We start from the raw sequence: 27,132 nt of genomic DNA, 5'->3' as shown, positions 1-27,132 counted from the left end.
CCTGGCAGTTCTCAGTCCTCAGCAGCAGTAAGGACTGCTGCCTGTTCCGCATTCCTGTCACCGTGCGCAACTGTGGAGACTTCTACGTCTACCTGCTCCAGCCCACCCAGGGTTGCATGGGCTACTGTGCACAGGGTACAGCAGCTGTTTACGACAGTCTGTTTAGGTGGAGGCAATGAGGAGCTCCATATGCTATGAAAGTGAGGTGGCATAGTTTTTTTCTTCTTCAATGGGCAAAAACGTAGTGCCATTGTCTTCAGCGCCACATTGTCATAAAAGGCAATTCAAACACAAATATAATTTAATAAATGAACGTGTTTTCATTAATTTGATGATATAATCGTCAAGCCCACTCAAAAGATTAGGGCTGACCTCGAAAGTACAGTCCGATGTAGTGCTGCATCACTTTCATAGCGTATTGCCAATGCTCTATGCTGTGATCTCTTACTGTATGTGTCAATGTAAACATGACATTACTTTAATCAAATCAAATTTATTTATATAGCCCTTCGTACATCAGCTGATATCTCAAAGTGCTGTACAGAAACCCAGCCTAAAACCCCAAACAGCAAGCAATGCAGGTGTAGAAGCACGGTGGCTAGGAAATACTCCCTAGAAAGGCCAAAACCTAGGAAGAAACCTAGAGAGGAACCAGGCTATGTTGGGTGGCCAGTCCTCTTCTGGCTGTGCCGGGTGGAGATTCTAACAGAACATGGCCAAGATGTTCATAAATGACCAGCATGGTCAAATAATAATAAACACAGGCAGAACAGTTGAAACTGGAGCAGCAGTACGGCCAGGTGGACTGGGGACAGCAAGGAGTCATCATGCCCAGTAGTCCTGAGGCATGGTCCTAGGGCTCAGGTCCTCCGAGAGAGAGAAAGAAAGAGAGAATTAGAGAGAGCATACTTAAATCCACACAGGACACCGGATAGGACAGGAGAAGTACTCCAGATATAACAAACTGACCCTAGCCCCCCGACACATAAACTACTGCAGCATAAATACTGGAGGGTGAGACAGGAGGGACTGAGACTTTAGGTTTCTTTAAAAGTGTTAGCTAAATGCTGTACATGCTCCTAGAATAGGATATAACTCATTTTACTATTATTATTATTAAGAGGGAATTCTTATAGTGGTAATAGCGTAAAGGTGACATGAGACAACTGTAAAAACGCTAAAGAATTAGCACTAACCACATGTAACTCATTAAACTGTTATCTATGTGCTTGTGACTCAGACCTCTGTAGTGTTAACTGTTAAGACAACTGTTTACAACTGTAAAAACGCTAAAGAATTAGCACTAACCACATGTAACTCATTAAACTGTTATTTATGTGCTTGTGACTCAGACCTCTGTAGTGTTAACTGTTAAGACCACCACTGTTAATTGTCTGTTCATTGTCCTGCTCTCATTCACCATGTAGAGATGTCAGACTCTGCGGCTGTGGTGTGTGGTCCTGACGAGGTGGAGGTTGATGGAGTGTGTAAAGGTGAGTGAGCTCTCTGCCTCCTGACCCTGTGTTGCCTGGCTCTATAGGATGCCCTTGTTAAAGTCAGACACCACAACAATCCACGTCAGAATTGCCATGCGGTGTGGAATGCAGCAACAGGCCCCTCACAGGTCCTCTTAATGAGCTAAGCATGTGTTTCCTGCCTCCCTCGCCCCGTCTCCATGACGATATCTCTCGGCGAGGTCGTGAATTTTCCCTCGCGGTTTTAGGGCGAAGGAGGAGGGGGGCTGGGGACATAGGTGGATGGTTTAATGAACTTTTATTCACACAAGAGACGCTATCAAGTTGGAAGGGAAACTATAAATAGGAGAAGGTTCCCACCGTTTAGGTACCTACTCTTTTGGTTTGTTATGGTTGGCCCCTTTCTCTGATTAGAGTTACAGAAATAGACCAAAATGTTGGGACCCACTGGAAAGCAGTGGCTGATGACTGGATCTTTGCCTGAAATATAGATTTTGATTACTTAATGGGTCACAGGACAAAAACATTCAGCCAAGCTTCTATTATAACACAACCAATTTCATATCACCCAAATAATGTATACATTATTACCTGCTATGTCCATGTAAATACCAGTTACATGTTCAGTAGGAAGAAAACTGGGTGAAACTGCCCATTTTGTCCAATAAGACATTTTGTCTAATTTTGTCCAATAAAATATGTTGCTAAACATTTTTGCTTCGGTGTACCCTACTGAACACAACTCCATTATCTCTTCCAGCCAAACATCCTCCTTCCCCAGCGGTACCTGTGATAGTAGCAGAGCTCTCTGGGAGCATCATCTACCTGAAGTGCAGCTTCGAGGGCCATAGCGTGAACAGCTCCCTAGGCTATGTCGTTGCCTGGTCTCGCCTCTCCCCCCAAGGCATCAAAGAAGAACTGAAACAAGAGATTACTGTCCAAACCGTTGCCTTCATCGAGCTGGACGGGATCAACCTCCGACTGGGGGACAAGGTGGGTAGAAGTTACCCCTAACCACTGACGCAGGTTCAGATATTTTTCCTCTCTAATGGTTAAGGCTAAGATCGGGGGTGGTGTCATTTGATCCGAGACTTGTGGTTACGGGTAGCTTCTACTTCGCTTGTAAAACAGTCAAACGGCCAGAATAATGCTAGCTTCCGAACTCTCTCTCAAAACTGAAGTGAATTCCTTTTAAAAGTGAGGATACAGAGCAATCGAGCTGGCCGTGTTGAAAACCTAGACTGCCACCGGCCATCAAAGTTATGCAGTATATTGTCGTGTCATCCTTTTATGAAACTCTTGTCAGACATTTTGTTTTGTTTTCCTGTGGTATCATGTATATTACCTGGCTTCAACTATAAAGGCTTTTCTACATCCTGAACCGTAGCCTCTCTCTTCCTCCTGAACGGCTGTGTCTGTCCTTCCCTCTCTGTCAGATTTACTGCAGTTGCTCCAGTTTTTTTGTGGACTCGCCGGACATCCAGGGAGCCCCAGCGGAGAGCGAAGAGTTCTTCGCCGGGATCAGGGTAAGTCAAAGAGATAGAGAACACTATTTCAAGGATTTGGTGTTTGAGTGTGTGTGAAGTGTGTAAGTTGTGTGTTTGTGCGTGCATGCCTGTCTGTCTCTCCCTGGGTCTGGGTTTGTGTGTCTCCTTTTTGTTTTAAATAGTCACTGGTTAATCAGAATTTCTCTTGTGATTTGTCACTGCAGTTGAGACCCGAGGTGACTACTGTGTCTGAGGATGGGAAGGACTATGAGTTGACTGTGGAGAGTACCATCCCTGTCCCCTGCCCTGACGGTGCCACCTCCTCCACCACAGAGCAGTGTACTCTCTCCTTACACCTGAGTACAAGCAATCAAGGTAAAGGCTTCGTAAGTAATCCTGCATACTCACAGTATCACCACAGTAAAGTTGTTTTCTTCAAAATGTAGTATTCTTAATAACTGATTTTGGCAATACGTTTGATTTCCATAGCGTCTTGATTCTCCAGTGACAACGCATATTGACATGTTGGTATCCCTACGAAATAGACAAAAACAAAGCCAATGACAATAACCATTAAATGATCTATTCCTCCGTAGGAGACGATCTGCTGGGTCCAGACGTGGTGTTGACGTCGTGCCGGGTGGATCTCTCCCAGAGCCTGGGGTGTCGTAACGGGGTGTGTAGCCAGGCCCTGGTTCACCTCAGCACGGTCACAGACTTCCTCAGGGACGGGGACAGGACAACACAGATCTTTGTCAAACCCATCGTCACATCCAACTTCCTCTGGAGCGGCTACACACCACAGAGTGTGCAGGTACTGGAACTGGAAAAAATACCCTTATGATGGGTTGGGAGAAGAGGGACGGTTGTTATTAGCCTGGTCCCAGATCTGTTTGTGCTGTCTTGCCAACTCCTATGGTCATTGTCACCCTGTTTGCCATAAAACTTTGCAAGACAGCATAAACAGATCTGGGACCAGTCTATGTTGTTAACAGATCTGGATGTAACATATACGCCGGGAGTCAGGAAACAGGTGCAGAAGGTGAGTTTAATAAAGAACCGATACAGATGAACAAACATGAGGCTGAACATTGGAGAAAACAATAACACCTAGTGTCTGAAGACAACTGAGGGCTAAATAAAGGGGGAGTAATCAAGGAGGGAATGACAACCAGGTGTGCGTAATAATGAAGCCAGGACCGGAGGTTTGTAGACCAACGAAGTCGAGCACCGGAGGGAGGAAGAAGGAGTAGGCGTGACACCGGAACCATATTAACAGATCTGGGACCAGTCTAGGTTGTTAACAGATCTGGGACCAGTCTAGGTTGTTCACAGATCTGGGACCAGTCTAGGTTGTTCACAGATCTGGGACCAGTCTAGGTTGTTACACTTAACTCACTCAATGCAGAATATGCTATGATGCTATATACACTGTATAGTGTACATTTGCTCACTGCCACAGTGCCCATACACAAACTGTAAGTTGCCAACACACTCATATAAGCATGCACTGTATATTTTCTCATCTAGATAGCTGAATGTGAAAATGAAATAAATTATATCTGATATGTGATATTTTCTCTGTGTTTTCAGATCACAGTGACGGATGTTCCCTCTGCATACTGCTACTCTTTCACTGATCCTCACATCATCACGTTTGATGGCAGGTACTTCAGTCACTCCTTTATAGTCAGCATAAATGATAGAGTCAGTCAAGGCAATGTTAGCCTGCAAATATGACAACAATCACAAGGATACACATTACTGTAACTGATACTGTAGTGTATTGTATTTCATGTATTTCCTTTCAGGCAGTATGACAACTATCAGATCGGGACGTTTGTGTTGTACAAGAGCACGAGGCAGCCGTTCGAGGTTCATGTGCGCCAGTGGGAGTGCGGGAGCGTTGTCCACGGCGCCTCGTGCACGTGCGGCTTTGTGGCGAGACACGGCGGTGACGTCATAGCCTTCGACATGTGCAATGGAGAGCTGGGGGACAACAGGCCGCACCTGTCGGTGAAGAACAGGGACGTGGGCAAGAGTGGCATCCGCATCACTGAGTCTTACCAAGGACGCAAAGTCACAGTGAGTGAATAAATAAATAAAGTCTAACGTAAAAAATTCAATTCAATTCAAGTTGTCTTCCGATGAGTTGGTGGTGGCAGGAAAAAGAAAAGGTCACAGAGTTGAAGCCCACGCCCACAGGTAGTAGTCATTAGCCAATAGGGTGTTGAGAAAGGCAGTGTAAACTGACAGTGCAAAGTCGATATTCAATTGTTTATGGTAATTATGATATGATACAGATGTGGTGATATAGCGAAGCACTGGAAATCAGAAAATTGTTTAGTTGTAATAGAATAGAGCAAAATCAAATGAAATACAACAGTACAATACAATAGGATCTAATCCCCTTTCTGTCTGTGCTGTAGATTACCTTCTCGTCTGGGGCATTTGTGCGTGCCGATGTGTCTGACTGGGGCATGAGTCTGACCCTGAGGGCCCCCAGCTCAGACTGGAGCCAAACCCAGGGCCTGTGTGGGACGTATGACGGACAGACCCACAATGACCTCCACACAGCAGGGGGCGCAGCGCTAGACAACGAAGACGTAGCAGCCTTCATCTCTGAATGGAAGTTAGTCTGATGCCAAGTCTCAAATCAACCTCTAGCCCCTAACGCTATGGACTTTGCAGATCTGAAGAAGATATGTGGTGATGGTTCTAACCAGCCTATCAGTGATTGCACTGCAGCTTTCATTGTAATTTCTATGCCTATACAGTTTCTTTAGATCTGCAAAGCGGGAGTGGTTTTGGTTTTGTCCCAACCAAGTCTGGACCTGAGACTGTTCTTTTAAACGATGGATATGAATCATTTTGAACATTTTACATGAGCTCTTTCAGCTGTGGTTGTGTTACGTCATTATTTGTTGAATGTGTTTCCGTCGAGATCCTAACTGATAAGGATGTATTTCTCTTCTGGCAGACTCCCTCCTGGTGGCAGCTTGTTTGACACCGTTCCGTCCTATCAGAGCACCCCAAACCCTCGCAGGTACTGTAACTGTGAAGAGGAGTCCCACCCCACGTCCCCGCGAACCAGGTCTCAGCCCATCCCTGGCTCCGACTCCACCTGTTCTCACCATGGCAACGTGAGACTCCACAGTATCATCCCCACTCTGGATGTCACTGCCGAATATATCAACTCAGTAGAGCTGTTCAAAGGCCACCACGACCACCCCTCAGGAAACTCCAAAGAGCACAGCCGGGCCGAGGACACCGCCGCCCAGCCTGTAGAGAGAGGCTCTACCCTAACAGGCTCCAGCCATGGAGCCAACAACCAGAGGAGTCGTGGAAGGCGCCAGTCCTACCAGTTCCTCCCCGACACGCCCTACCAGAGCCTGAGCCAGTCCGACCTGGAGGGCTTCACCTACTTCTTCCCAGAGGACCACGAGCTGACGGCCCGACCCGAGTCCTCCCCTCCCCCCGCCTGGCCCACCCTGTCTGGGCTAACACAGCTCCAGGCCAGGGTGCAGTGCCAGCGGGCGGTGGCTAACTCCAGCATGGCCCTGGGCTGCGGTCGGCTCTTAGGCCCGGCCATAGTGAGCCAGGCGGTGGCTATGTGTGTCAGCGACCTCCAGCTAAAGGACGACCAGGCCTGGGTGGGCGCCACTCTGCCTCTGCTTGAGAACGAGTGTGAGAGGAGGCTAGTGGAGGAGAGGGGGAGAGAGGAAGAGCACCAGGACATGCTGTCCTTCCTCAAGTGTCCTAATCTATGTAATGGGAATGGGCAGTGCTCCAAGTTGGGGTGTGTGTGCTTCCCCGGGTTCGGGTCCTATGACTGCAGCATTATCTCTGGTAAGAAGAGGGGAGGATTAGATCTGTAATACACATCTATACTCTAAGTCAATCATACATATTGCCAACACTAGACCAGGGTTTGGCTCATAGTTCATCAAAGACATATCACAGTGATTTACTAATCCTAGTGAAATTATTTTTTTAAAAACTGCTGACATTTTTTTTGCTTCTCATTTCTGTCTGTTTCTGGTGTCGTTTGGGATGGTGAAGACCAGACTCTAGAGATCACAGAGCTGGAGAACGAGGGACTGTGTGATGTCAGACAGAGTGACTGCTCCACTGTACAGGTCTTTGGACAAGGCTTCAAAGACTCCTATGAACTCAAGTGTGAATTTTTGAAGGAAAAGGTACCTCACACACAGAAACACGCACATATACAGTGGGGCAAAAAAGTATTTAGTCAGCCACCAATTGTGCAAGTTCTCCCACTTAAAAGGATGAGAGAGGCCTGTAATTTTCATCATAGGTACACTTCAACAAATCCAGAAAATCACATTGTAGGATTTTTTATGAATTTATTTGCAAATTATGGTGGAAAATAAGTATTTGGTCACCTACAAACAAGCAAGATTTCTGGCTCTCACAGACCTGTAACTTCTTATTTAAGAGGCTCCTCTGTCCTCCACTCGTTACCTGTATTAATGGCACCTGTTTGAACTTGTTATCAGTATAAAAGACACCTGTCCACAACCTCAAACAGTCACAGTCCAAACTCCACTATGGCCAAGACCAAAGAGCTGTCAAAGGACACCAGAAACAAAATTGTAGACCTTCACCAGGCTGGGAAGACTGAATCTGCAATAGGTAAGCAGCTTGGTTTGACGAAATCAACTGTGGGAGCAATTATTAGGAAATGGAAGACATACAAGACCACTGATAACACACTACGCCGCCAGGGACTCAAATCCTGCAGTGCCAGACGTGTCCACCTGCTTAAGCCAGTACATGTCCAGGCCCGTCTGAAGTTTGCTAGAGAGCATTTGGATGATCCAGAAGAAGATTGGGAGAATGTCATATGGTCAGATGAAACTAAAAATATAACGTTTTGGTAAAATCTCAACTCGTCGTGTTTGGAGGACAAAGAATGCTGAGTTGCATCCAAATAACACCATACCTACTGTGAAGCATGGGGGTGGAAACATCATGCTTTGGGGCTGTTTTTCTGCAAAGGGACCAGGACGACTGATCTGTGTAAAGGAAAGAATGAATGGGGCCATGTATCGTGAGATTTTGAGTGAAAACCTCCTTCCATCAGCAAGGGCATTGAAGATGAAACGTGGCTGGGTCTTTCAGCATGACAATGATCCCAAACACACCGCCCGGGCAACGAAGGAGTGGCTTCCTAAGAAGCATTTCAAGGTCCTGGAGTGGCCTATCCAGTCTCCAGATCTCGACCCCATAGAAAATCTTTGGAGGGAGTTGAAAGTCCGTGTTGCCCAGAAACAGCCCCAAAGCATCACTGCTCTAGAGGAGATCTGCATGGAGGAATGGGCCAAAATACCAGCAACAGTGTGTGAAAACCTTGTGAAGACTTACAGAAAACGTTTGACCTCTGTCATTGCCAACAAAGAGTATATAACAAAGTATTGAGATAAACTTTTGTTATTGACCAAATACTTATTTTCCACCATAATTTGCAAATACATTTATTTAAAATCCTACCATGTGATTTTCTGGATTTCTTTTCTCATTTTGTCTTTCATAGTTGAAGTGTACCTATGATGAAAATTACAGGCCTCTCTCGTATTTTTAAGTGGGAGAACTTGCACAATTGGTGGCTGACTAAATTATTTTTTGCCCCACTGTACACACACACACACACACCTCCATATTTGTGATATTAACTTCTGTAGCACAGTACTTCTGAGCCGAGTGTCCCGACCTGCCTCTGTCTGCGTGCGTCCAGTTTGTAGATGGTGAGTGGACCCTGGACGAACCTCAGTTTACCCTGGCTACCTTCCTGGATGTGTCAGGTCTGGAGTGTCAGCTCCCCCTGGAGTACAGACAAGCCACTGCAGGCCTGGACCTGGATACGGCCACCGACAGACCCCTCGCACGCTGGCAGATCAAAGTCAGTGGAACAACACTATGCAGCACATCGCAGTAAAGTTTTTACCGTTTCTAACCAGGAGCCAGTCTTAAGCTGTTACCCAAAAGGTCCCAACCCACCAATGGGCAAATCCCTCATAAAATACAGCTGGGTAAGAGAGCCCTAAACAAGAGTACTGTTTGCAGCAGGGCAGGGTTCTGGCCTAGTGTTGTAATATGGTTTGTTTGCACACCTACCAGATGTTTTCAAGATGGTGCAACCTGATGTTTTCACGATGATACCCTTACTTATAGTAGGAGCTTCTGTAAATGTGTATTACCAGTAGTCACTGATAATAAGTCATTAACGTTGTCTTGGCAGGTGTCCAACGACGGCTACGGCTACAGCAACGCCAAGATCCTGACCCTGTTCGATGGAGCCTGTCAGATCTGCACGCTCAACGCTGACGTTCTCTGTACCTCCAGGGTGGGTTTCTCTTGTTTTTTTTTCTCAGGGTTTTAATGGTATCAACGTTTCTGGTAGCATGATCAGAATGTGTTGTTTAATGATTAGAATCTGACTTTAAATGATTCAATAATTGTAACAAGGTAACTTTTCCCCCTTTTTTTCATGTCCTTGTTCATTGTGTTTTTCAAGTTGATTGAGAACATGTTCTCAGCCTGACGATGTATGAATCCGCTTTTCGTAGTTTGTGTTCTTTTTTAGGCACTAACATTCAACAGATACTGTACATTATGTTGTGGGACATTCCACAGATGTTCAGGCTAGCTCAAATTTCAGGCCCCTTTCCCACCAGGAAAAAACAGCACATGGGCCCTCTCATGACCCTCTTAAAACGAACTGTGAGTGTAGCACATGGGGATGTGTGAAACGTACTCCTCCACCCAAAGCGTCTTACCAGTCGGCGCCACACAAAAAGCTAGCTATGTGGCGCAAGTGGAGACGCTTCATGCTGACAAGTATGTTTCACACATCCCCATGTGCTATATGAGCACCACTCCTCCTTGTTATGCGTGCCAACCAGTTTCTTCTGAAGAACTCAAACAGAACATTTATCACCCAAATGAAAAGTGGCCAATGCTCTGATTGATTACCTCTCTGGCATCTCTTAACACAGGAAACAATTAGGTGTTTTAGCCCAGTCCACATGTACAGTGTGATTGTCAAGGTTCACTTGCTTGTATATGCAGTAAGACATTGCCAGCCCTTGTTCTCTTGTTGGCCCGAAAAGTGTTCCTGGTTCCTATTTCAATGGCAAGAACAGATGTTTTTATGTTTTCTAAAAGGCAAACGGATAAATGCCAATTTTGTTACTGTGTATCAATCCCCAGGAGAAAACATGCAACATTGACAGTGTGTGTTATGGAGAAGGAGACCTCAATCCCAGCAGCCCATGCCTGATATGCCGACCAGACTCCTCCAAATACACATGGTCCATCGCTGAGAGTAAGTACAATGTCCTCTTACCTATAATGTACTTTTACTCTACAACTGCTGTTTACATTATACAACAGCATCTCTATACACATTCATACCACGCAAACTGAAAGGTATTTGCTGCCACCCACTACTGACGACAGCACACAGTCACAGAGAACACATATGGCTGCATGGTCTCTGCAATATGTCTACAGCTCAGTGTTGGTCATGCTATAGACAACAAGGTGTTATTGGGGTCAGACTCATTATAGTAACATCAGTCCTCTGGGTACTGTAATTGTGGTTGACTCAATGTGTTCTTTGTGCTGTGTTTTGATTTGAGTGTTTATACAAAATGAGGCCAAATCACTCCAGATCAATCAGAGTAAATTATATAAATTAATACAACTGGTTCAAATTAGGAATATAACCATTTACAAAGATAGATAAACATATCCATAAACAAGTTGAAATAAAGGGGAAATGATTGTATATTTTGTACCTCAGATAATGGATAACGTTATTACTAAATATGACTATTCTGCGCCTGGAAGAGAATGAGCCACCAGTGTTTCAGTCAGCACAGGGGCGTCTGCAGACGTTCCAGGGAGAGAACTTTGTGTACCAGCTGCAGGCTCAGGACCCAGAAGGCTCTGTGGTGCTGTTCACTCTGGAGTCAGGCCCCAGTGACATCTCCCTCTCCCCCACTGGCCTGCTCATCTGGAAGGCTACTGACACTGCTGCCGCCTCCTCCACGCAGACGATTCAGTTCACTATCAAAGACGATTGTAGTGCTGAGACGCTTGCCTCTGTACAGGTAGGTTTCAAAAGATGAGAACACTGTAGAATAAGGATGTTCCCAAAATAAGAAACTTGGGATGTGAATTCCTTGACTTGATTCTGTTAACTCTGTGAATGGGGATTCCTAGAGATTTCTCTTGATTGTCAGCTTTTCTGTCTACCGCGAGAGGGAGCTCTAGATGTACAATCCTTATTGTCCAGCCTGCCGCTGCACTAGTCTTTCTGCGTCTGTTGCTTTGGTATGTCTGTTAGCAAGACATTCAAAACTAAAATGCAGTAATTACTCACGGATTGTCAATCATTCTTCCTCATGCTTATATGTCCATTTCAAAGTATTTGTGAATTAAACTCAAGCTCTACTAACACTTCCCGCTCCTTTGTGTGCGTGCGTGTATTTGTGTGTGTCCAGATCTCTCTGCGGCCCTGTGGCTGTCTGAACGGAGCTTCCTGTGTTACAAACATCAACCTCCCCTCTGGCAGCGGGGAGTACCTATGTGTCTGTCCCGCTGGCTTCACAGGGGACAGGTGTGAGGAGGACATAGACGACTGTAAACCCAACCCCTGTCGTCTGGTCAAGTGTATAGACGGACCCAACTCTTTCTCCTGCATCTGTCCCCCCGGAATGACCGGTACTGTACATGACAGAAATAGAATTACAACACACACTGTACATTGTACATGCTGTACATGCTAATACTGCAGCTCATTTGTGGGTCTCGGATGCTTTTATGACTCTGAGAACTTACTCTGAATCATTCAGTTAGGAAGCTGTGCTTTGACATCCTATGAACCTTACTCCTTATGACCACTCTTTTAGTGTTTGGATACAAGCATTGCCAGATTTCCTTATCTGGTTCAGTGAATTTAGATTTTGATGTTTTGTTAGTAGATTACAATCTGTGTGTGTGGAAGGCTGAGTTTTCATTCATGCTGTTTTTGTGTTCCAGGTCATACCTGTAGAGAGGATGTGGATGAATGTGCCGCAGAGCCATGCTTCCCTGGGGTGGGCTGCAAAAACACACTAGGCTCATTCACCTGTGGCTTCTGTCCAGAGGGTTACACTGGGGACGGGAAGAGTTGCAGTGGGTCCCCCTCTCCCTGTCTCTGTTTCTCTCCCTCCCTCTGTATCTCTCTCTTTCTGTACCCCTATCCTCTCACCCCCACCCCTCATTATTTTATCAATATATTTATATTGACTGTGAATAATTATATTCTACCTCCTCTTCTTCTGTAGTTAAATCGGAGCCGTCCAGTGGTAAGGGAGATGACTATAAGCCTATTCATAGAGTGACCGTGCCTGTACCCGCTGTACCCACAGGAGGTCACCAGGGTTCTGGCACGGTTAAACCATCAAACCAGGCCCCCTGCTCCAGACAACCATGCTACCCAGGGGTGCAGTGCTTTGAGAGCACACACGTGTCCGTAGGGTACATCTGTAGACCCTGTCCACCTGGGCTCCATGGCAACGGACACACCTGTAGTAGAAGCACCACAACAGGTGAGAAGGGTCACCTGATCACTTAGCTGATGATTCACGGGGTTCGTGTGTTTGGGTGTTTATTATAAAGTTATTAAATATCTGGTCTTATATGGGCTTTTTTCATAGTTTTATAGCTGGATCATAGCTGGCTCCTAGTAAAGCTAACTGTTATGCCAGTATTATTTAGCTAAGTCTTCAGGGTTAGTTGATATAGGTGATTGAGTTATAATAGCTCTTATACAAATCCCATTTAATTTCTAACTTCCAGTGTTTTACAGGACAGAGGCCAGTTACCACCAACAGAGAAGATGGACGTCCTCAAGTGACGGAAGACTCCAGTAGGGAAATCACTGGCACCACCTCCTCCTCTTCTTCCTCCACCTCCTTCTCCCAGAACAGGAGAAAAACTGAGGGGCCCTCATTGGGTAGCAAGAGAGTCTTCTCCGTGGACAGAAAGACATCTATTAGCCCCCAGGACCAAACTATCACCAGAGTCTCCACCCCCACCAATCACAACCGAGGTCAGAGCAGCAAGGTGGAACTGACTCCTGACCTCAGCCACAGGGTGAGGTGGGGGTCATTGTCTCCCATAGTGACCTGTGCAGACTCTCCCTGCTTCTCCGGTGTGCCCTGCGAGCCCAATGTCTCAGGCTCCTTCAAGTGTGGCCGCTGCCCGTATGGTTACACTGGAGATGGGGTCACCTGCAAAGGTTAGCGGTTAGCACTCTTGTTGTCTGTTTTTCATTCATATGGTCTTTGTTCTTTTTTCATATCTTTTTAACATTCAAATCCTTACATGGAAGTACAGTGCCTTGCAAAAGTATTCATCCTCCTTGGCGATTTTCCTATTTTGTTGCATTACAACCTGTAACTTAAATTGATTTTTATTTGGATTTCATGTAGTGGACATACACAAAATAGTCAAAATTGGTGAAGTGAAATGAAGAAAATAACATGTTTCAAAAAATTATACAAAATGTCAAACGGAAAAGTGGTGCGTGCATATGTATTCACCCCCTTTGCTATGAAGCCCCTAAATAAGGTCTGGTGCAACCAATTACCTTCAGAGGTCACATAATTAGTTAAATAAAGTCCACGTGTGTGTAATCTAAGTGTCACATGATATGTCACATGATCTCAGTATATACAGTTGATGTCGGAAGTTTACATACACCTAAGCCAAACACATTTAAAGTCAGTTTTTCACTATTCCTGACATTTAATCCAAGTTTAAAAAAAACCTGTCTTAGGTCAGTTAGGATCACCACTGTATTTTAAGAACGTGAAATGTCAGAATAATAGTAAAGAGAATGATTTATTTCAGCTTTTATTTATTTCGTCACATTCCGAGTGGGTCAGAAGTATACATGCAGTCAATTAGTATTTTGTTGCATTGCCTCTAAATTGTTTAACTTGGGTCAAACGTTTTGGGTAGCCTTCCACAAGCTTCCCACAATAAGTTGGGTGAATTTTGGCCCATTCCTCCTGACAGAGCTGGTGTAAATGAGTCAGGTTTGTAGGCCTCCATGCTCGCACACGCTTTTTAAGTTCTCTCCACAAATGTTCTATAGGATTGATGTCAGGGCTTTGTGATGACCACTCCAATACCTTGACTTTGTTGTCCTTAAGCCATTTTGCCACAACATTGGAAGTTTTCTTGTGGTCATTGTCCATTTGGAAGACCCATTTGTGACCAAGCTTTAACTTCCTGACTGATGTCTTGAGATGTTGCTTCAATATATCCACATAATTTTCCTACCTCATGATTCCATCTATTTTGTGAAGTGCACCAGTCCCTCCTGCAGCAAAGCACCCCCACAACATGATGCTGCCACCCCCGTGCTTCATGGTTGGGATGGTGTTCTTCAGCTTGCAAGCCTCCACCTTTTTCCTACAAACATTACAATGGTCATTATGGCCAAACAGTTCTATTTTGTTTCATCAGACCGGTGGACGTTTCTCCAAAAAGTACAATCTTTGTCCCCATGTGCAGTTGCAAACCGTAGTCTGGCTTTTTTATGGCGGTTTTGGAGCAGTGGCTTCTTCCTTGCTGAGCGGCCGATTCAGGTTATGTCGATATAGGACTCGTTTTACTGTGGATATATATACTTTTGTACCTGTTTCTTCCAGCATCTTCACAAGGTCCTTTGCTGTTGTTCTGAGTTTGATTTGCACTTTTCGCACCAAAGTACGTTTGTCTCTAGGAGACAGAACGTGTCTCCTTCCTGAGCGGTATGACAGCTGCATGGTCCCATGGTGTTTATACTTGTGTACTATTGTTTGTACAGATGAACGTGGTACCTTCAAGCGTTTGGAAATTGCTCCCAAGGATGAACCAGACTTGTGGAGGTCTACAAATTGTTTTCTGAGGTCTTTGCTGATTTCTTTTGATTTTCCCATGATGTCAAGCAAAGAGGCACTGAGTTTGAAGGTAGGCCTTGAAATACATCCACAGGTACACCTCCAATTGACTCAAATTATGTCAATTAGCCTATCAGAAGCTTCTAAAGCCATGGCATAATTTTCAGGAATTTTCCAAGCTGTTTAAAGGCACAGTCAACTTAGTGTATGTAAACTTCTGACCCACTGGAATTGTGATGCAGTGAATTATGTGAAATAATCTGTCTGTAAACAATTGTTGGACAAATTACTTGTGTCATGCACAAAGTAGATGTCCTAACCGACTTGCCAAAACTAAAGTTTGTTAACAAGAAATGTGTGGAGTGGTTGAAAAACGAGTTTTAATGACTCCAACCTAAGTGTATGTAAACATCCGACTTCAACTGTGTAAACCTGTTCTGAACGGCCCCAGAGTCTGCAACACCACTAAGCAAGGGGCACCACCAAGCAAGCGGCACCAAGACCAAGGAGCTCTCCAAACACGTCAGGGACAAAGTTGAGGAGAAGTACAGATCAGGGTTGAGTTATAAAAAAAATATCAGAAACTTTGAACATTCCACGGAACACCATTAAATCCATTATTCAAAAATGTAAAGAATATGGCACCACAACAAACCTGCCAATAGAGGGCCGCCCACCAAAACTCACAGACCAGGCAAGGAGGGCATTAATCAGAGAGGCAACAAAGAGACCAAAGATAACCCCGAAGAAGCTGCAAACCTCCACAGCGGAGATTGGCTTATCTGCCGTACACTCCACAGTGCTGGGCTTTATGGAAGAGTGGCCAGAAAAAAAACATTGCTTAAAGAAAAAAATAAGAAAACACGATTGGTGTTCACCAAAAGGCATGTGGTAGACTCTCCAAACATATGGAAAAAGGTAATCTGTTCAGATGAGACTAACATCAAATCAAATCAAATCAAATTTTATTTGTCACATACACATGGTTAGCAGATGTTAATGCGAGTGTAGCGAAATGCTTGTGCTTCTAGTTCCGACAATGCAGTAATAACAAGTAATCTAACTAACAATTCCAAAACTACTGTCTTGTACACAGTGTAAGGGGATAAAGAATATGTACATAAGGATATATGAATGAGTGATGGTACAGAGCAGCATAGGCAAGATACAGTAGATGGTATCGAGTACAGTATGTACAAATGAGATGAGTATGTAAACAAAGTGGCATAGTTTAAAGTGGCTAGTGATACATGTATTACATAAGGATACAGTCGATGATATAGAGTACAGTATATACGTATGCATATGAGATGAATAATGTAGGGTAAGTAACATTATATAAGGTAGCATTGTTTAAAGTGGCTAGTGATATATTTACATCATTTCCCATCAATTCCCATTATTAAAGTGGCTGGAGTTGAGTCAGTGTCAGTGTGTTGGCAGCAGCCACTCAGTGTTAGTGGTGGCTGTTTAACAGTCTGATGGCCTTGAGATAGAAGCTGTTTTTCAGTCTCTCGGTCCCAGCTTTGATGCACCTGTACTGACCTCGCCTTCTGGATGATAGCGGGGTGAACAGGCAGTGGCTCGGGTGGTTGATGTCCTTGATGATCTTAATGGCCTTCCTGTGACATCGGGTGGTGTAGGTGTCCTGGAGGGCAGGTAGTTTGCCCCCGGTGATGCGTTGTGCAGACCTCACTACCCTCTGGAGAGCCTTACGGTTGAGGGCGGTGCAGTTGCCATACCAGGCGGTGATACAGCCCGCCAGGATGCTCTCGATTGTGCATCTGTAGAAGTTTGTGAGTGCTTTTGGTGACAAGCCAAATTTCTTCAGCCTCCTGAGGTTCTTCACGATGCTGTCTGTGTGAGTGGACCAATTCAGTTTGTCTGTGATGTGTATGCCGAGGAACTTAAAACTTGCTACCCTCTCCACTACTGTTCCATCGATGTGGATAGGGGGGTGTTCCCTCTGCTGTTTCCTGAAGTCCACAATCATCTCCTTAGTTTTGTTGACGTTGAGTGTGAGGTTATTTTCCTGACACCACACTCCGAGGGCCCTCACCTCCTCCCTGTAGGCCGCCTCGTCGTTGTTGGTAATCAAGCCTACCACTGTTGTGTCGTCCGCAAACTTGATGATTGAGTTGGAGGCGTGCGTGGCCACGCAGTCGTGGGTGAACAGGGAGTACAGGAGAGGGCTCAGAACGCACCCTTGTGGGCCCCAGTGTTGAGGATCAGCGGGGAGGAGATGTTGTTGCCTACCCTCACCACCTGGGGGCGGCCCGTCAGGAAGTCCAGTACCCAGTTGCACAGGGCGGGGTCGAGACCCAGGGTCTCGAGCTTGATGACGAACTTGGAGGGTACTATGGTGTTGAATGCCGAGCTGTAGTCGATGAACAGCATTCTCACATAGGTATTCCTCTTGTCCAGATGGGTTAGGGCAGTGTGCAGTGTGGTTGAGATTGCATCGTCTGTGGACCTATTTGGGCGGTAAGCAAATTGGAGTGGGTCTAGGGTGTCAGGTAGGGTGGAGGTGATATGGTCCTTGACTAGTCTCTCAAAGCACTTCATGATGACGGATGTGAGTGCTACGGGGCGGTAGTCGTTTAGCTCAGTTACCTTAGCTTTCTTGGGAACAGGAACAATGGTGGCCCTCTTGAAGCATGTGGGAACAGCAGACTGGTATAGGGATTGATTGAATATGTCCGTAAACACACCGGCCAGCTGGTCTGCGCATGCTCTGAGGGCGCGGCTGGGGATGCCGTCTGGGCCTGCAGCCTTGCGAGGGTTAACACGTTTAAATGTCTTACTCACCTCGGCTGCAGTGAAGGAGAGACCGCATGTTTTTGTTGCAGGCCGTGTCAGTGGCACTGTATTGTCCTCAAAGCAGGCAAAAAAGTTATTTAGTCTGCCTGGGAGCAAGACATCCTGGTCCGTGACTGGGCTGGATTTCTTCCTGTAGTCCGTGATTGACTGTAGACCCTGCCACATGCCTCTTGTGTCTGAGCCGTTGAATTGAGATTCTACTTTGTCTCTGTACTGGCGCTTAGCTTGTTTGATAGCCTTGCGGAGGGAATAGCTGCACTGTTTGTATTCGGTCATGTTACCAGACACCTTGCCCTGATTAAAAGCAGTGGTTCGCGCTTTCAGTTTCACACGAATGCTGCCATCAATCCACGGTTTCTGGTTAGGGAATGTTTTAATCGTTGCTATGGGAACGACATCTTCAACGCACGTTCTAATGAACTCGCACACCGAATCAGCGTATTCGTCAATGTTGTTATCTGACGCATTACGAAACATCTCCCAGTCCACGTGATGGAAGCAGTCTTGGAGTGTGGAGTCAGCTTGGTCGGACCAGCGTTGGACAGACCTCAGCGTGGGAGCCTCTTGTTTTAGTTTCTGTCTGTAGGCAGGGATCAACAAAATGGAGTCGTGGTCAGCTTTTCCGAAAGGAGGGCGGGGCAGGGCCTTATATGCGTCGCGGAAGTTAGAGTAACAATGATCCAAGGTCTTTCCACCCCTGGTTGCGCAATCGATATGCTGATAAAATTTGGGGAGTCTTGTTTTCAGATTAGCCTTGTTAAAATCCCCAGCTACAATGAATGCAGCCTCCGGATAAATCGTTTCCAGTTTGCAGAGAGTTAAATAAAGTTCGTTCAGAGCCATCGATGTGTCTGCTTGGGGGGGGATATATACGGCTGTGATTATAATCGAAGAGAATTCTCTTGGTAGATAATGCGGTCTACATTTGATTGTGAGGAATTCTAAATCAGGTGAACAGAAGGATTTGAGTTCCTGTATGTTTCTTTCATCACACCATGTCACGTTGGTCATGAGGCATACGCCCCCGCCCCTCTTCTTACCAGAAAGATGTTTGTTTCTGTCAGCGCGATGCGTGGAGAAACCCGTTGGCTGCACCGCTTCGGATAGAGTCTCTCCAGTGAGCCATGTTTCAGTGAAGCAAAGGACGTTACAGTCTCTGATGTCCCTCTGGAATGCTACCCTTGCTCGGATTTCATCAACCTTGTTGTCAAGAGACTGGACATTGGCAAGAAGAATGCTAGGGAGTGGTGCGCGGTGTGCCCGTCTCCGGAGTCTGACCAGAAGACCGCCTCGTTTCCCTCTCTTTCGGAGTCGTTTTTTTGGGTCGCTGCATAGGATCCACTCCGTTGTCCTGTTTGTAAGGCAGAACACAGGGTCCGCGTCGCTAAAAACATATTCTTGGTCGTACTGATGGTGAGTTGACGCTGATCTTATATTCAGTAGTTCTTCTCGACTGTATGTAATGAAACCTAAGATGACCTGGGGTACTAATGTAAGAAATAACACGTAAAAAAACAAAAAACTGCATAGTTTCCTAGGAACGCGAAGCGAGGCGGCCATCTCTGTCGGCGCCGGAAGTAGAGAGAGTAGAGTAGAGAGTAACATTTTGGTCAGAATTGAAGGAATGATGGATGGCGCTAAATACAGGAAAATTCTTGAGGGAAACCTGTTTCAGTCTTCCAGAGATTTGAGACTGGGACGGAGGTTCACCTTCCAGCAGGACAATGACCCTAAGCATACTGCTAAAGCAACACTCGAGTGGTTTAAGGGGAAACATTTAAGTGTCTTGGAATGGCCTAGTCAAAGCCCAGACCTCAATCCAATTGAGAATCTGTGGGATGACTTAAAGATTTCTGTACACCAGCGGAACAAATCCAACTTGAAGGAGCTGGAGCAGTTTTGCCTTGAAGAATTTGGCAAAAATCCCAGTGGCTAGATGTGCCAAGCTTATAGAGACATACCCCAAGAGACTTGCAGCTGTAATTGCTGCCAAAGGTGGCTCTACAAAGTATTGACTTTGGGGGGGGTGAATAGTTATGGACGCTCAAGTTTTCAGTTTTCTTGTCTTATTTCTTGTTTGTTTCACAATAAAATATATTTTACATCTTCAAAGTGGTAGGCATGTCGTGTAAATCAAATGATACAACCCCCCCCCCAAATCTATTTTAACTCCAGGTTGTAAGGCAACAAAATAGGAAAATGCCAAGGGGGGTGAATACTTTCGCAAGCCACTGTATACTGTAGGTTCCCATGAAACTGTTTGTGGTGTTTTCCAGCTGTGTGCCGGTATCCATGTGGAAGGAATATGGAGTGCTCTCTACCCAATACCTGCACTTGTAAAGAAGGTTATATCGGATATAACTGCCACATAGGTGGGAACAACAGTCAGGGTTGGACTAGACAGCTGAGTTTCTATTCTTATTGCTCTTTATGAGAGTTACAAAGTAACTTCTGCAAAAATGTATGTAAATCAGAATAAGTTGTTTTCAGTTACACATAGAAGTTGTAAATTCTATTAACCTTCTACCTTCTCAGCTGTCTGCCGACCGGACTGCAAGAACCAGGGGAAGTGTGTCAGCCCAGATGAGTGTGTCTGTCCCGTGGGCTACAGCGGACCAACATGTGAGGAAGGTAAACATATCATCCCACACATATTTGAACTCGAACTATGTACTCTATATCCTGGCCCCAAATCTGTTTGTGCTAACTTGCCAACTCATTGTCACTCATTGTGTGGCTTGACAATGACGTAATATGAGTTGGTAAGATTGCACAAACAGATCTGGGTACAGGCTATATGTTCTCCATGTTAAATATTGTATATATTATCCTTTTCTTACTGGATGCTCTGTACACCCCTTGGTTGCTGTGTTTGTAGCTAACTGTGAGCCATCTTGCCAGCATGGAGGAACCTGTCTGGTCAGGAATCTCTGCACCTGTCATTACGGTTACGTGGGACCAAGATGTGAAATCAGTGAGAGAGAATTCAATCCATTTGACCCTTTCTGGCATATATCATGTTTCCCTACAATTATCTAAACCAGTCTGCTTCCTAAAAAAATGGAATGTGTGTATAGGGGTTAGGAGTTGTCGTGTGTAACTGTGTCTATGTGTGTCTCTGTTCAGTGGTGTGCAACAGGCACTGTGAAAATGGAGGGGAGTGTATTTCTCCCGATGTGTGTAAGTGCAAGTCTGGCTGGTACGGACCAACATGTAACTCAGGTAACTCCAATCAACACCACATGTTTCTACTTAGAAGCCCATGACGAATATATCTCTTTCGACAACAGTATGTTTAGCTATGGGCTAAATATTCCATTGTCTTCACCTCCAGCTGTCTGCAATCCAGTGTGTTTGAACGGTGGGACTTGTATCAAACCCAACATCTGCGCCTGTCCCGGTGGCTTCTATGGCTCCCAATGTCAGATTGGTAAGAATAGAATGTCACACTGACAATCAATAACCTCAATTGATTATGACACATTCTACTGTTCCCCTATTAGTGATTGATCCATCAATTTGCACAGAAGTCTATTGCATGGTGGTACTGTGGTTTAGTGAGGTATAACTGTAGCTGTGTCACTGTGTGCCTTGCCCTCCAGCTGTCTGCAGCCCTCCCTGTAAGAATGGAGGTCAGTGTATGAGGAACAACATGTGCTCCTGCCCCGGGGGCTACACAGGGAAGCGGTGTCAGAAGAGTAAGAGCCACTGCCACCCAACATGACCAAACACCCCACATCACTGTCTATCCATGTGGTATTAAATGGTTATAGGCCCTATACCAACGTAAATACATGTGAAAGGACCTAATTGCAATAACCCTGTAGCAAGCTAGTATGTACATGCAGTTATGTTAGTTGAGCCAAAAATGCATGTTGCATTGTGTCTTTCAGGTGTGTGCGACCCCATGTGCATGAACAAGGGGAAGTGTGTGGGGCCCAACTCCTGCTCCTGTGCCTCTGGGTGGAGGGGGAAGAGGTGTAACATTCGTGAGTGACAACAGAATGTACAACCACTGTTAACCTGAACCTGTCACCATGTAAAGATGCCTTTACAATGCTAAGCAACTCTGTGTGTGTGTGTGTGTGTGTGTGTGTGTGTGTGTGTGTGTGTGTGTGTGTGTGTGTGTGTGTGTGTGTGTGTGTGTGTGTGTGTGTGTGTGTGTGTGTGTGTGTGTGTGTGTGTGTGTGTGTGTGTATATATATATTTAGCTGTGTGCCTGCAGAAGTGTAAGAACAGTGGTGAGTGTGTGGGACCCAACACCTGCCACTGTCCCACAGGATGGGAAGGCCTACAGTGTCAGTCCGGTGAGTCCTTCTCACATTCAATATGATATATTGTTGCCAAGTTTCAATACATAGCTATATACTTTTATCCTGTACTTATATTGAGTTCTATACTATTTCCTCCTTCTGCCTGACGGACAGCCATCTGTAAGCAGAGATGCCTCAACGGGGGAAGGTGTGTCCTGCCCAACTTCTGCTACTGCCGCAACGGGTACACTGGCGTCACCTGTGGGTTAAAGGTGAGTTTTGGGCCACAGTTTGGGTGTTTATTAACAGTTTTTTTTTTTTTTTTTTATTGTTGGGAGATTATGTACTGTAAAATCTCTGCTCTTTTGTAGGCCGCTCTTGCATAAGGGAAATGACTGAAGATGCTGAAGTTTTACAAAATACACAGCGCAAGTGGAGAGTCCTTATTAGGCAGTGTGTGATCATGAAGTGTGTGTGCCTGTATGTGTGTGTGTGTGTGTGTATCTTTGAACATTAACAGAGGGGGCGGATATATTGCACGTATCTAATTGTCCCTGTTTTGTTACTACCTCAATGCTCAAGGTAGCACATTGATGTAAAGCCCTTGCATAAGAAATGCATAACATATTCATAAACAATGCATAATACTGTCTTAAACACTGCATATCCATTCAGAAATGTTTATGCCAATCGTGTTGTCTCAAAAGCTACATTTACACAGGCAGCCCAAGTCTGATCTTTTTCCACTAATAGGTCTTTTGACCAATCAGATCAGCTCTTTTAACAATAATTGGGCAAAAGATCAGAAATGTGCTGCCTATGTAAACGCAGCCAAACTATGTAATCTAACAGAGACATTAAGTCGTGTATTTTAATGCATACAAATGTGTTTTATAGTCCGTATCCAAGGATTTTATAAAAAAAGTGTTACTGCACACAGTATTATGTTGGAGTAAGAGAAGAGGATCCGATGAAAAATGAGTTGATGGTTTATTGAAGAACAATCTGTCTTTATAAGATATTAATACCCACTTTTCTTTTTGATTTGTTTTTCCTTGTTATTGATTTGGCCAAAGTTTTCAGCTCGGGTTTATTGTGGTACAGAAAGTGTTTGTTTTTTGTTGCCTAAGCTGTTGTGCACTGTTTCATACAGTACTTAATATGTATTGAGAAATAACACTATTCTTCTTTATACATCACACCTGCCCTTGGAAATGTTATTAGCTTGTTTGATTTTTAGGGCCACTTGTCTGCAATTGTTTTGTAACTGTTGACGAGATCTGTTGTAAGTATCAATTCAGATATACTTGATCAATTTTGTACATTATACTGTACAAAGGTCAAAACATTTGTTATTTTAACATTTACACCGCGTTGTAAACCACGCATATGGAAACAAAATAAAAAAGTTAGTGTAATTTGTTTTAAGTAACACACACGTTGAATGCTTGAAATGCAATTCAGTAAGGGATGGACGAACACTTTTGTAACAGTTTAGTTATACTATTAATTGGCTATAGTATATTGTTAGTAAAAGCAGTTCGCTAAGTGTTGTTTTACTGTAAATCATCTGACTGCATGATAAGAAATGATTTCAAAAGAAAATAACAATAAACCTTTTAGCCACATTTTATTCATAATATAGCTCAAACCCAAAATTGTATAGTAGATGTTGAGTTAACAGTCAAATGTTATTGTTAACACAAAAATCTGTGGTTCTTTATAAAAAGACAACAACATTTTTACAAAAGGCAGAGAGGCGATATCTAAAGCACCAGATTTGGAATGAATACGGTTCTACATGGCCTCTTTGACCTCTGACCCCTAAAGGGTTAAAACACCTTCCTCTCCTCACAGTGTGGTCCAGAGTAAGGAGGGCGACAGCGGCACAAATCGGGAGACAAACACTTGCCTCCATTCAGACATGGCCGGTGACACACAGCTGCAAGATAGAGAGAGGGAAGAGAGACGGAGGGAGGGGGAAATGAGAAAAAGAGATGTTACATTAAGAGAGGAAGGAGGGCTCATAATTTTTTTCTGGTGGCCTCTTCACATCTGGGGAATGACAGCTCTCAGAATATCTCAAAACAGTAATTTTCAACAGGTATCTCATATTGACAGGTATCTCACTCAGTAGATTCTTTCAGGATAAAGGATTTATATTTGTATTATTTAGCATGCCTGATTAACTTCTCTGCTATCTATTGTTTGACCCAAGTGTGTTAAAAATTAACACTCTTAACACACATCCAGAACAGATCAGTGATTAGGCTCCAATTATGGGTTATACATTTATTTGGCCTGTTGCCTGTATCTGTGTAAGTGTGTCTGCAAGTGTGTGCATAATTACCGTGTTTGTGTGTTTGTTGGGGTCAGAGTAAGGAAGTGCATGTCTGAAAATGTGTATAGTGTATGTTGGTTGTGTGCCAAATATATGAGTGTGAAGTGTGTATGATTCTCACGTTTTACATTACATTTAGTAATTTAGCAGACGTTCGTATCCAGAGCGACTTACAGTTAGTGCATTCATCTTAAGATCTCACTCACCAGTGTGGCAGGCTCCACCCAGCCAGCCCTCTGGACAGCTGCAGATTCCTGGGGCCACACAGCTGCCCCCGTTCCTGCACCCCTGGGGACAGATCGCTGGGGAAACATTGCATTCTCAACATTCTGGGAACCAATAAATTATCATTATACCTTTGGCCATGTGAAGCATTTTCTTTGTCCCATTCAATTATAATTGAATCAACTATTCTTTATTGTTTTAGTAGGTGTGAAGGTATCTTAGCATTTCAATGGAGTTGTCAGAGGGTTCCGGAGAGGATTAATATGCTACTGTTGATTAATAGGCCAGCTGAGCAACCAGTCTCACTGCTGGTTTCACCTCTGTGTGGATTAAGCTAATTAGGAGGTAAACAAACCCTCTTGGCATTTGGAGCCAGTCCAGCTGGAGGGACAGATGCACTTGGCCACTCCATTCACAGCGATGCAGTCGCCACCGTTCCAGCATCCACTATCACATTTCACTGGAAAAGACAGACATCAAATCAAATCATCCACTTATCTCTCCATGTCCATGTTCAAGTCTTAACTCCCTACCCTTTTCAAACCACAGTCTCTCTAAATAAAACATTATAGGTTACTTGTACTAGCCTACTGTAGTTACCAATAAATATGATTACAATATTTCATCAGATTTTTAACATTAACAAAGAACCAACATACTGTATATCTAAAAGGTTAACAGAATTAGATAAGTACCTTTATGACAATATTTTCCTCCAAATCCAGAAGGACATCTGCATTTCCCAGGGCGAAGGCACTCTCCTCCATTCTTACATTTGGGATAGCAGTTAGCTGTTCAAAACAACAGACAATATATTCATCAGCACTCACCCAGTAAGTCATGCAACTTTTGCATCACATGTTGTGATGAAAAAAATATATGATATACATATTTCATATATTCTCCAACGCATCACTTTTCTTTTCTAGTTTGGCTATTTTGTTTACCGTCTCCTTTGTAGGTAAATATAAAGTTGTAACATCACCATACTGGCAGGTCTCGCCCTCATAGCCGCGAGAACAGAAGCAGGTGTTGTTTCGGATGCAGATGCCAGCATGTTGGCACGGAGGGTCGCAAGTCGCTTTGAGGTCAAAAACAAAGGGCACCGCCACCCCTCGCGGAGCGTCCGAGCGCGCTAAGCAGATGCCCACAAGCGCAACCAAGCAGGCAAGCAGCGCGACGTTCATCTTTACCGACGCGGGAAAGCAGCAGCGAGCAAGCACCATCCTCTTCACTTAGTGGACAATGGGAACTGGGGTTGAAACGAAGTTCTTCGAACAATGACGCCTCAAGGTTTCTCTCCACGTCGCCCCCACTGATGGACAGAGATACGACAGCAGATGTTAGTCAGTCGAGAGAAAGGATACGGAGAGGACGGGACCTATGTGAAGCTTGCCACAATGTCGATTAACAACAATAGTGGAATTTGCGTTTCGGCTTTCAAATAAAAGTCCCTCATTGAAAGTGACGCAAACGGATACAAATAGTGGTTTTCTTTTTTTTTTTTTTTTTAAACCCTTTTTCTCCCCAATTTCGTAGTATCCAATTGTTGTAGTAGCTACTATCTTGTCTCATTGCTACAACTCCCGTACGGGCTCGGGAGAGACGAAGGTTGAAAGTCATGCGTCCTCCGATACACAACCAACCAAGCCGCTGCTTCTTTAACACAGTGCACATCCAACCCGGAAGCCAGCCGCACCAATGCGCCGGAGGAAACACCGTGCACCTGGCCACCTTGGCTAGCGTACACTGCGCCCAGCCCGCCACAGGAGTCGCTGGTGCGCGATGAGACAAGGACACCCCTACCGACCAAGCCCTCCCTAACCCGGGCGACGCTAGGCCAATTGTGCGTCGCCCCACGGACCTCCCGGTCGCGGCCGGTTAAGACAGAGCCTGGGCGCGAACCCAGGACTCTGATGGCACAGCTGGCGCTGCAGTATAGCGCCCTTAACCACTGCGCCACCCGGGAGGCCCAAATAGTGGTTTTCGTGACATATTTGAACTAGCTAATGCTAATAAAAGGTTGGATTATAAAAGTATTGCATTGGGGGCATACATACACACACATACATACAAAAGTATGTGGACACCTGTCCGCTGCGACATCTCATTCCAAGATCATGGGCATTAATATGGAGTTGGTCCCCCTTTTACTGCTATAGATGGGCAATTCCAAAGGATGAAAGTGGGCATCCGCCAAACCCAGATTCGTCCTCGGACTGCCAGATAGTGAAGCATGATTCATCATTCCAGGGAACGCATTTCCACTGCTCCAGAGTCCAGTGGTGGCAAGCTTTACACCACTCCAGCCGACGTGTGGCATTACGCATGGTGATCTTAGGCTTGTGTGCACGGCTGTTCGGCTATGGAAACCCATTTCATGAAGCTCCCAACGAACAGTTCTTGTGCTGAAGTTGCTTCCAGATACAGTTTGGAACTCGGTAGGTAGTGAGGCCAGACGATTTTTACGTTCTATGCGCTTCAGCACTCAGCGGCCCCATTCTGTGAGTTTGTGTGGCCTACAACTTTGTGACAGAGCCATTGTTGCTCCTAGACATTTCCACTTCA

At 44.9% G+C, this 27,132-nt stretch overlaps 2 protein-coding genes across 2 annotated transcripts; one reads left to right on the top strand and one right to left on the bottom strand.

The window, feature by feature from the left end:
• Positions 1-23,430, top strand: LOC139380664 (von Willebrand factor D and EGF domain-containing protein-like). Its single transcript, XM_071123579.1, has 29 exons — positions 1-135; positions 1,428-1,493; positions 2,236-2,468; positions 2,912-3,001; positions 3,187-3,337; positions 3,559-3,776; positions 4,556-4,629; positions 4,774-5,047; positions 5,392-5,594; positions 5,943-6,811; positions 7,025-7,161; positions 8,721-8,885; positions 9,225-9,329; positions 10,196-10,310; positions 10,838-11,100; positions 11,494-11,713; positions 12,032-12,166; positions 12,319-12,582; positions 12,843-13,274; positions 20,022-20,117; positions 20,281-20,376; positions 20,624-20,719; positions 20,872-20,967; positions 21,080-21,175; positions 21,348-21,443; positions 21,639-21,734; positions 21,957-22,052; positions 22,173-22,270; positions 22,370-23,430. The coding sequence occupies exons 1-29, from the start codon at positions 117-119 to the stop codon at positions 22,382-22,384; spliced, it is 4,914 nt and encodes a 1,637-aa protein (XP_070979680.1). The 5' UTR covers positions 1-116; the 3' UTR covers positions 22,385-23,430.
• A 201-nt stretch (positions 23,431-23,631) lies between these two features.
• On the bottom strand, positions 23,632-25,905 carry LOC139380660 (Schwann cell-specific EGF-like repeat autocrine factor). The gene is made up of 5 exons (XM_071123564.1): positions 25,550-25,905; positions 25,260-25,355; positions 24,920-25,024; positions 24,546-24,641; positions 23,632-23,940 (listed from the first exon to the last, which is right to left on the bottom strand). Exons 1-5 carry the CDS (start codon positions 25,788-25,790, stop codon positions 23,831-23,833), a joined length of 648 nt encoding a protein of 215 aa, XP_070979665.1. The 5' UTR covers positions 25,791-25,905; the 3' UTR covers positions 23,632-23,830.
• Positions 25,906-27,132: the final 1,227 nt, after the last annotated feature.

Source organism: Oncorhynchus clarkii, chromosome 2 (assembly GCF_045791955.1).
Source record: "Oncorhynchus clarkii lewisi isolate Uvic-CL-2024 chromosome 2, UVic_Ocla_1.0, whole genome shotgun sequence".
Classification (NCBI taxonomy): domain Eukaryota; kingdom Metazoa; phylum Chordata; class Actinopteri; order Salmoniformes; family Salmonidae; genus Oncorhynchus; species Oncorhynchus clarkii.
This window is presented reverse-complemented; position numbering and strand designations above follow the sequence as displayed.

Bases quoted from the DNA above. Each gene is read 5' to 3' on its own strand.
- LOC139380660 (XM_071123564.1), bottom strand. From the start codon at position 25,790: ATGGTGCTTGCTCGCTGCTGCTTTCCCGCGTCGGTAAAGATGAACGTC. The intron at 25,356-25,549 runs GTGATGTTACAA...TGTTTTGAACAG, and splicing joins GGGCGAGACCTGCCAGTATG to CTAACTGCTATCCCAAATGT. The intron at 23,941-24,545 runs GTGAGTGAGATC...TCTATCTTGCAG, and splicing joins GGGTGGAGCCTGCCACACTG to CTGTGTGTCACCGGCCATGT.
- LOC139380664 (XM_071123579.1), top strand. The intron at 3,777-4,555 runs GTACTGGAACTG...CTGTGTTTTCAG, and splicing joins ACACACCACAGAGTGTGCAG to ATCACAGTGACGGATGTTCC. The intron at 10,311-10,837 runs GTAAGTACAATG...TGCGCCTGGAAG, and splicing joins CACATGGTCCATCGCTGAGA to AGAATGAGCCACCAGTGTTT.